Consider the following 9928-nt stretch of genomic DNA (forward strand, 5'->3'; position numbering starts at 1 on the left):
CGGCTGGCGCTGACCCCCGCCCACGGGTGGTGGTGAGGGGGTTGCTGCCAGACAGCCCCCGGATGGAGAACCCCAAAATGATGCAACGCCCCCCCCCACCCCTCCCCACGTCCCTGCAGCTGGAGATGGGGGGGGCGATGGGGATGGGGGCGTCACAGCCCCCAAACTGGAACCCAACAGATTTGGGGGGGGTGTGTGTGTGTTCTTTAAGAAATAAATAATTATTAATAATAATAAATTAATTAATTAATAATAAATCAATCCCAGTCCCGATCCCAACCTCAATGACCCACCCCCAGTTTCCGGAGCAGGTATGCAAAAGAGGCCACGCCCCCTGCTTTGCATACAGGGCGCCCTCTCTCCTAACTGTGCGCTGTCCCTTTAAGGCCCCTCCCGACGCGGCGCCGCCGGCTGCCGCCCGAGGGGGCGGGGCGGTGGCGGCAACAGCCAATCAGCGCGCGGAATTTTCCGCGGGAAATCCGAATTTCGCGGGACGGCGTTTGGCGCTTAAAAAAAAAAAAAAAAAAAAAAAGACAGAGAGGGGAAAAAAAAAAAAAAAAAAAAGAAAAAAAGGAGCGATCGGGGCCGGGCGCGATCGGGCCGGAGCGGAGCGGGGTGCGGGGGGCACCGCGCCGGGCGGGGCCGCGCTCCGGGCTGCCCCGGCCCCATCCGGCCCATTTTTTGGGGCCAAAGGCGCCTTTTCCGCCCTGTTTTGGGGCCGCCGCCGCGTTGCTTCTCCGCAGGTTTTTTGGGGCGGGGGGGTGCGGGGGTGGGGTTTTTGGAGCCCGGCTGATGTCAACGCCGGGTGGATTCCCACCCCCCCCGCCCCTCGCTCCCCTAAAATGCCGCCGCTGAGATTGTGACCCCCCCCCTCCCCCCGCTACACCCCCTCCCTTTGCTGCCAAATCGCTGGGTGCTGCTGCCCCCCCCCCCCCCCGCCCGGTCTTCTCGGAAAGGACTTTGCAATGCTGCGGCTCCCCGGGGGAGTGTTCCCCGCCCCGGGGAGGGGGGGTGTCACCCTCCCGCCCCCCCTCCGCCCCCTCCCACCCGAAGAAGGCCGTGTCGGTGATGGGCTCCGTGGAGCGGGGGGGTTCCAGCCTGGGCAGCCCCCCGTTACCCGCCGGCTCCTTCACCCAGGTCTACACGCCAGCGGCTGTCAGCGGCCCCGCTGCCCGGGGGGGGTGGCCCTATGCCACCCCCCAGGGCCACCAGCTCAGGACCCTCCGCTCGGCCTCGGCGGGACGGCTGCCGGTAAGGTGTCTGCTCCCCCCCCCGCCACCTCCCCGGGCATCGCTTCGGTGGGACGGGCGGGCTGGGGGCTCCGCGCAGGGTGGGGAGCCGGGGGTGGGCGACCCCAGGATGCGCAGCACCCATCCCCTTCCAAATTTTATAGCTTCTATGGGGATCGGCACCCCTCACCCCCAAACGTCTCTTTGGGGTGGGGGAGGGTAAGGTTTGAAATCAGAAGTCGCAGTGAAATGGCTCAGAAATTTCTCAACTTCCCTCCGGCCCTTCGTGTCCGCAAAGCTGGATCTCGAGTTCCGCTTTTCAACCTTTTTTCCGGCCTTTTTATTTTTTTTTTAATTTTAATTTTTTTTTTTCACCTCTCTCTGGCTTACAAACCGTCCGGGTCGCGCCCCAAAACCCGTCCGTGGCACCGAGGCCCTTTGCAAATCTCTTTTCACCGTACGGAAGCAAAGGCGGGGTGCGGGCAGCACCTCTGCCTGCTCAGGGTGGGGGGCACCCTCCCTGCCCGCCGCCAGTTCCCCACTTTGGGGCTGTGACCCCCTGGGGTGACCCGTCACCCGGGGAGGTGGGGGGACACGGGACAGGGGTGGTTTCAGTGTGGGGCTTGAAATGCCAATTTTTTTTTTTGGGGGGTGTGGAATTTAAAGCAATGCTGATCTTCCATGGGACACCCCAAAGCTTTGAACCGGACACCCCAACACTGGGAGCTGCAGGTTGTCCCTGGCTGTGACCCTTGTCACCGAGCTGCCCGGCACCTGCTTCCCTAAACAGGGAAACTGAGGCCCAGGTAGGGCGCTGGCTCCGTGCCTGGCATCGGGGTGCATGGCTGGCTCTGCCCACCCCATCTCTCCTCCTGGAGGGCCCCTGCTGAGCCCCTGGCCAGTCGGTCCCACTGGCAGCTGGCATTTAATTCCTGCTCACCCCAGCCTGGGCACGTGTCCAGCCCTCACTGGGAGCCTCTGTTCTCCCCGGGCCCTGGGAGGGATCCCAGACCCCGCTAACTTCGATTTAATTTTTTTCAAGGCTTGATTTATTTATTTATTCCCTCCCACTCCCCTCCTTTCCCTGGTCCCTGACGCTCAGTGCCAGCTGGGGACATCGTGGTGGCTGGGGAAGAGGGGGTGTCTTTGCTCCCCCATCCGTGCCACTGCTGCAGGGCTGGCTGGGGCTGTTGAGCCCCATCCCGGGAGGCTCCGGGACCACCTGTCTTTTCCCTGGTCTCTTTGTCTTGGAACCGCGTGAGATGCTGCATCCTGCACTGTTGGAGAGACCTGTGTTGCTGCCCTCTCCCCTAAAGACACCCCCCACCCTCACAGTCCCCTTTCCATGTGTCACTGCGAAGCTGATTTTGGGCTAATGGCCTCTTTGCCATCACCACCACCATCATCATCATCATCATCACCCATGCCAGGAGATGCTCAGGATGTTCCTGTCCATGACTGTCCCCCGAATGGGATCTGGGGGAGCTCACGTGATGCCTGGGGACATGCTGCATCCCCCTTGGTGGCTTGCAAGTGCCATTCCCCCTTTGACCCCATCCCATTCTCTGATGCCGGGATCCCATTCCCTGTGCTGGAGATCCCATTTCCGACCCTGGTGTGACATTAGCAGCCCTGGCAGCTGGGGCTCCCCCCACCCCATTCATAGGCACAACCTTTGTGTGCAGATCCGGGACAATCAGATAATGAACGTTTCCTCCCAATTCCCAACCAGGGCAATTGCAGCCGCTCCCACCTGCTCGCTGGATTTGTGCCGTATAAATAATCCGAGATCACCTGGTCCAGCTGGAGGGAGTCTGGCACCCCGCATCCGGCCGCGGGAGAGTGGGATGAGTTGTCTCGCATGGTCCAGAAAAGTCTCGGATTTCCCTTGCTCTCTGATTTGAGGGTCTGGGGGCAGTTAAATGCATTTCCCCCCAAGAACATGCCTGTTTCGGAGCAGTTTTAGCTGGTGCCAGTCCCATCCTGAGTATTTACCTGCTCCTGGCTATATGAGATCCCTATAGGGGCTCATGGGATCCCTATAGGGGCTCATGGCTGCGAAGGAGCCCCGCAGAGAGCGATGTCTCCACCATGGTGTCCCGGCTCTCCCTGCCTCCTCCGTGCCGGGACATGGGTGTTCAGAGTCCGCAGCGGTTTCGGCGCGAGCTGGCAGGGCTGAGGCGCCCGTGCAAAGAGCACCCAGGGTGGCAGGAGGGTGGCAGCCCCCGTGGGTGCTGGGCTGGAGCCCTTTCCCGGCGGGAGAACAGCTCCGCAGCACCCTGGTTTCTGCTGGGGTCAGCCAGGGTGAGCCTGTCCCACTTTGATCCCATCAAGGGCTTTTCTGCATGGGCAGGAGGGGGGATTTTTTGGGAGTGCAGGGAGTTGGGGAGGGGGTTGGGATGGATGGGAAGGTGGTGACAGTCATGTTGCCCTTGGAGGGGCTTTTATCGCTTCCAGCTCCTCTCTGCCGGGAACGGCTCTGGCCAGGCCTTCCCCCTCCATCCGCACTGGGATGGGGATGGGGCTTGGAGCACCTTTCCTATGAGGACAGGCTGAAAGAGTTGGGGCTGTTCAGCCTGGAGAAGAGGAGGCTCCGGGGTGACCTTATAGCGGTCTTCCAGTACCTCAAGGGGGCCTACAAGAAAGATGGGGAGAGGCTGTTCAGGAGGGCCTGTTGTGATAGGACAAGGGGTAATGGTTTTAAAATAGAGGGAGGTAGATTCAGGTTGGATATTAGGAAAAAATTTTTTACCATGAGAGTTGTAGAACACTGGAACAGGTTGCCCAGAGAGGTGGTGGATGCTCCATCCCTGGAGATGTTCAAGGCCAGGTTGGACGAGGCCCTGATCTAGTTGGAGATATCCCTGTTCCTTGCAGGGGGGTTGGACTAGATGACCTTTGAAGGTCCCTTCCAGCCCTAACCATTCTATGATTCTATGGAGATACCGCTTGTATCTGGGAGCGCTACCCGGGGGATGGACAGCCTTCCTCCCAGCGCAGGGTGGTCTCCATGTCCTGGGCTGGGGTCAGCCTCCCTCTCCTGCCCACAGTGGGGCTGAAAACCTCCCTGACCCCCCAAATTTGGGGGTTCTGCATCCCGCTGTGCCCCCACCCCGTACCCCGTTAGCCCTTAGCCATCTCCAGGACAGAGAGGGGTGCATCTGGGGGGGCCTGATCCAGCCATCCCTTGGCATGAGCAGCAACCCCGGTGCGGTGGCACGACTGCGGGGTGCCCCATGGCCCCCCCCCATCAGCTCCGGGGTGCCCATCCCGGGGCACTATGTTCCCACGCCCCGATGGGGGGGCGGTGGGGCTGGCACGGCAGGAGGGGGGCGGGCAGGGCCCGGGCAAGCCCGGAGAAGGCAGCGGGTGTTGTTGAAAGGAAGTGTTGGCAGGAGGAACCCGCCGCGGCCCCCCCGGGGGGGAAAAGGGCTGCTCTGATCCTTGGGCTGGGTGCAGGAGGTAGCCCCCGGCGCTGGGGCCGGGCCGAGGGCTGCCTGGCACGCAGAGCTGGCTGGGGGCCCAACCTGCCCCCCCCCCCCCCCACTGCCTTCCCCCCCCCCAGCAGGCTCCTGCCCTCACTCGGGGGGGGAGTTGAGCCTCTTTTCCCACCCTTGGCATCATATTGGGGTGTAGCTGGTGTGTCCCCCCCCAACCCTGGGAAGCAGCAGCTGGTGAGCAACGTGGGGGGGTCCTGCAGTGCCCTGGGGTTCGTGTCCCCCCCCTCCCAGCCCTGGCAGGGTGCTGGGAGCCCCTCGCCCTGCCCCACTCAGCTGTCGTGTTCCTAATCCTGCCCAGCCGGGGGGGCAGCAGCTGGGACACAGGAGGGACCCCCTTGTCCATTGTCCCTCACTGATGTTGCCCAGCGCGTGGGGTCCTGCCTGAGCCCCCCGAGCTCCCCCCGCCCTGAACTGCATGTAGGGGAGAGAGGAGTCCCCCACACATGGGGAGGAGACACCACCTCGGTGGCTGTGGCTCAGAGGGGTCGGAGGTGACCAGGGACTCCAAGACCTGCCCTGTGTTACTCCCGTGCCTCAGTTTCCCCATTGCTTGGACAGATGGGGTGCAGCTGACACCCCCCGGGTGGCCACGGCCTGCAGAGAAGCAAGAGTTCGAGTGCCAGCAGAAGGGGGTGGGGGCTCCAGATGATGCCCCCCCCCCCCCTTATCCCAGACAGTGCTGGCAGAGGCGTTGGGGTCTGATCCGGGGCAGGTGTTTCCCATGCGCTCGGTGTTAACCCTTGGGGTGCCGGCAGCTCCAGGGCAGATCCGGGGGTGCGAGGGGGTGGGCCGGAGACACGTTAGCTGGGGGAAAAACCTGCTCGGGGAAGGGAGGGAGGGAGGGAACAGATTCCCACAGGAGTTCGGGACCAACCTGGCTCCCTGGGGGGGCGGAAAACCGCCCCCGGCACCTCCTCCCGCTGCCGAGGTGCCCAACCCTTCTCTGCAAAGTGGGGTGCGCTCCCCAGGGAGCTGCTGTCGGAGCCGTGCACGGAGAGCTGGGCACCATGCGGGATGTGCTGGGGGGGACCCTGTGGGACAATCCAGCCTGGGAGCAGGTACTGGGGGAGTGTGGGGGGCGGTGGGATGGGGCTGGGGGGCTGCTTTCTGCTGGCTGAGTCAAAGTATCCCCCCCCAAGTGCTCCTGCTCGTATTGAGGATGTGGGGGTGATCCTGAGGGATTTGCAGCCATTGAGGGGGGTGGTTTGGTGACACCCCCCAGCTCCGTTCTGCATCTGCTCTGCTGTACCCCCCCCCTTCCTGAGTCTCTGCTCCCCAAGTGATGCTGAGGGGGTGGTGGGGTGTCCCTGGGGGGCGATTTCAAGGAGCTGCTTGCCCTGGGGAGGGGACAGCATGTGCGGGGAGGTGTCCCCTCTCCCAGGACCCAGCACCCACCCTGCCTCACCCCACCACCTCGCCACGCCCCAGTCTCCCTCCAGCTGGGTGCACATGGCTGGGCCACCCGTGGGTCCCTGGAGCCCGGCTGGTCCAGGTGCGCCGGTGGCAGCTGGGTGCCCTCGGCTGCCTCCAACCGTGGCCGGGGTGGTGGTGGTGGGGTGTGGAAACCCGCACCCTAACGAGCCAGCTGGCAGGGCAGGAGGGTGATGATCTGGCCTCAGAGCCGTGCCAGGAGCTGGGGGCGAGGGGAAATCCCGGTGGGTGCCTGGCTGCTGCCAGGGGAGTGCCGGGGTGGGCTGGGGTGCTGTCATGGAAGTGGGCAGGAAGCCATGAGGGGTGCCGGGACCCCCCATCTCCTCCCCACCCAGCTCTCACAACAGCCCCTTATCCTTCCAGGTGCTGCAAAAGCCCTTCCCAGGAGGGGTTTTGCAACCGAATGAGGCTCTTGCAAGGTCCCCCCACCCCAGGCTGTGGCACCCAGGGCTTGGCCGATGCCCTCAGCGGGGGTCCCAGGGGCTCAGGGGGGTGTCTGGCTCAGCCCTGACGCAGGGTTTTCTCTCCTGCTTCAGGCCAAGAGGAAGCTGGACCTGGAGGGTCCCGAATTCCGCACGCCCAAGGGGAAGGGCAGGACGCTGATGCAGGTCCCCAGCCCCAGGAGTAAGTGGTGCTGGGTGAGACGGGGAGGTGGGAGAGGGCCAGACCCCAGCTGCTGTGATGTCCCCTCTAGCAGGTCCCAACGTGACCCGAGGTGGCACTGTGGGAGCCGTGTCCCCTCCCCAGCCCCTCGACACCAATTTAAGCTGATTGAACTCACTCCGCTGGCAAGGAACTCCCTGGAGGGGGCTTATTTTGGGGTTATTTTTCCATCAGGTCAGGGATCATCCAGTGTTTAATGTCCCCAGCACGTCCAGCACCGTGTCACCTCCATCCCATGTCCCATGCTAAGGACACTATGGGGTGGGGGTCTCTCGTTTCCCCGCAGCCCCCAAGTCTCCCGGGGAGAAGACTCGCTACGACACCTCGCTGGGGCTGCTCACCAAAAAATTCATCCGCCTGCTGAGCGAGTCGCCCGATGGCGTCGTGGACCTCAACCGGGCAGCTGAGGTGCTGGAGGTCCAGAAACGGCGCATCTACGACATCACCAACGTGCTGGAGGGCATCCAGCTCATCCGCAAGAAGTCCAAGAACAACATCCAGTGGATGTAAGTGATGCCGGAAGGATGGGAGGTGGGGACGGGGCAGGGTGGGGACAGGTGGCTCAGGGACGTGTAGGATGTGCTGTCACTCAGGTGCCATCTCTGCTGGCAGGGGGACGGGGATCTTTGAGGACGCGGCGGTGACGGTGAAGCAGCAGGCGCTGCGGGGCGAGCTGGCCGAGCTGGGCAGGATGGAGAGGATGCTGGACCAGCTCCTGCAGGATTGTGCCCTGCAGCTCCGGCAACTGGCTGACAACGAAGCCAACCAGAGATATCCTTGCTGGGGAACATGGGGAGGGAGGACAGGGCCTTGGGGACAGAGTCTTGGGGACCTTCTCCTCCAGTTGGCTTCCCCTGGGCTAGGGACGATGTTCGGAGGCCACTACCAGGATGGGGGGGTTGAGCCATCCCGCTCGCAGTCCCTCGTTTTCCTATACCTCGTCTCCGTCCACGCTGGCGTACGTCACCTACCAGGACCTCCGTGCCATCAGCAACTTCCAGGAGCAGACGGTGATCGCCGTGAAGGCTCCTCCAGAGACGCAACTGGAGGTGCCGGATTTCAGTGAGGTGTGTGTGGGGCCAGGAGCGGGGCCGGGAGCCGTTCCCCCCCTCCCTTGCAACAGGATTGGGGCTGGGGTGCAGGTGCTGCTGTGGGTGCTGCCGCATTTGCACCATCCTTGGTGGGTTCATCCGGGGCGTCCCGAGGGCACAGCCCAGCATGGCCCTGGGTGGTTTTGGGGTGTCTGAGGGGCAGTGGGGTGGAATATGGGTGCCCTTTTAGGTGCCCCTCTGAGCCTTGTTCTGCCCCCCCCTCCCCAGGACAACCGCCAGCTCCACCTGAAGAGCACCACCGGCCCCATCGAGGTGTACCTCTGCCCGGAGGAGATGGCAGAGGAGAGCCCCGCCAAGGACCAAGGCATCCCCCCCGCCGCCATGTCCCCACGGGACCACACTTCATCCCCTTCCCCACCGAACAGTCCCGGGCCAGCCCCACAGCCACCCCACGCCGTCCCCCAGAGCTGGGGGGGCATGGGAACCCTTTCGTCACCTCCATCTCTGCCTCTCCCCATCCCGGGGGGGCCCAGCTCGCTGCTGGAGGTGGAGGCTGGGCTACTGGGCTCACCCCCCCACCTCCTGCAGCAGACGGAGGAACCAGCTGCCCTGCGCCCCCTCCCACTTGGACTCGGGACCCTTCGTCACCTTCTCGCCCCCCCTGGAACAGGACGACTATCTCTGGGGGCTGGAGGGTGAGGGTGTCAGTGACCTCTTTGAGGCGTATGACTTGGGGGACCTGCTGAAGCACTGAGCCTGTACCTCCCCCATTGCCTTTGTCCCCACCGGTCACTTGTGTCCCAAGCGCATGGGGTCTCTGCGGAGCGGCTGGAGAGCGTGGGGTGGGTCGCGGAGTGCTGGGGTTTCTGAGGGTGGTGGTGGGGAGCTCGTGTTGGCCACCCTGGGTGGCTTCTCCTCGCTCTTTGGGTTGGTTGTCACCTCGCTGAGCTCCAGGAGCACTCCAGGAAGGCGTAAACTCCTGGGAAGGATCCAGCCAGGTCTCATCCCAGCGCTGGCCATAAAACCGCAGGGTGCCAGCATCAATGCCCCCCACCACCCCGAGCCTGCTGGCAAACTGGGGGTGCCTTTGCGTGCACGGGGTGGGTTAGGAGACACCCCTGGGTGGCAGAGAACCCCCTGGCCAGAATGAGCTGTGTTGGGGGGTGTTGTGTTTTGGGACCACTCCAGTTGCTCCCCAGTTAGACTGGTTCTTCGGGCTCATGATGGGTTGTTTCAGGTGGTGTTCCCTCCTACTGTGGCTGGAATATCCTTAAAAAAATAATCAGGCAGTGAAGCCGAAGTCACCTTTCGGGGAAGAGAAGACGAAGCTCATGTGTGGGCTCTGCACCCGCGGCCTCCAAAATCAGCGGCTCTGGCAAAATCCCCGTCTGGGACACGGGGCCGTATTTCCTGGGGGGCTGCAGCCCCTCTCCCCCACTCCGTACCAGCTCCCTCCAACCATCTCAGAGCTATTGGTGCTGGGGGTATCGAAACTGGAGCATCACCCGCGGAGAGCGGCTTGGGAAGCGATGCGGGATGAGCCCCCGGACGCGGGGATGGATACGGCATTTAATTGCGCCATTGCAAATGTAATTATTGCACTGTATTTATATGGGACCCCCCCTTTCGGCCCCGGAGTCGGGGTGGTGTTTTGATTTTTAAACGAGTGTATTTAAGTTGCCCTTCCTCGGGTGGGTTCTCCCGCGGTTTGGCTCGGAGGTGGCGTGGGTGAGAGTGTGTTTTGGTGTGGAAAAACTTGTGGCACTTGATGTTTTCTACCTGGGAGGGGACGAAATAAAATAAAATTTTGGTGTTGTAAGGGGCTGTTTTCCTCTAAGCAGCAAAATGCTGCGGCAATCTGGGAGGAGGGAGGTGTTGGGCTGGTTTTACTCCTGCTTTTAGTGTCAAAAAAATCCTGTTTGGCCTTTTAATTGACCAGGCTGCTCTGGAGGAGCTGTTGGAGAAGGGGATTGAGATGAATCCATGACTGGAGTGAGGGAAATGGGTCCTAACGGCTGCGGATCTGTGATTTCCAGCCCAAATCCAGCCAGGA

At 62.6% G+C, this 9928-nt stretch overlaps 1 protein-coding gene across 1 annotated transcript; it reads left to right on the forward strand.

Annotated features, from left to right (window-relative positions):
* The first annotated feature begins 965 nt into the window (after window positions 1-965).
* LOC104383394 (transcription factor E2F2-like) lies at window positions 966-8629 on the forward strand. Its single transcript, XM_086626157.1, is given in 8 exon segments — window positions 966-1025; window positions 1027-1251; window positions 6697-6784; window positions 7110-7329; window positions 7436-7594; window positions 7776-7890; window positions 8143-8475; window positions 8477-8629. Coding segments are annotated over 8 exon segments (1353 nt in total).
* Window positions 8630-9928: the final 1299 nt, after the last annotated feature.

The sequence above is a fragment of the Tauraco erythrolophus genome, chromosome 24, assembly GCF_009769465.1.
Source record: "Tauraco erythrolophus isolate bTauEry1 chromosome 24, bTauEry1.pri, whole genome shotgun sequence".
NCBI classification, from domain to species: Eukaryota; Metazoa; Chordata; class Aves; order Musophagiformes; family Musophagidae; genus Tauraco; species Tauraco erythrolophus.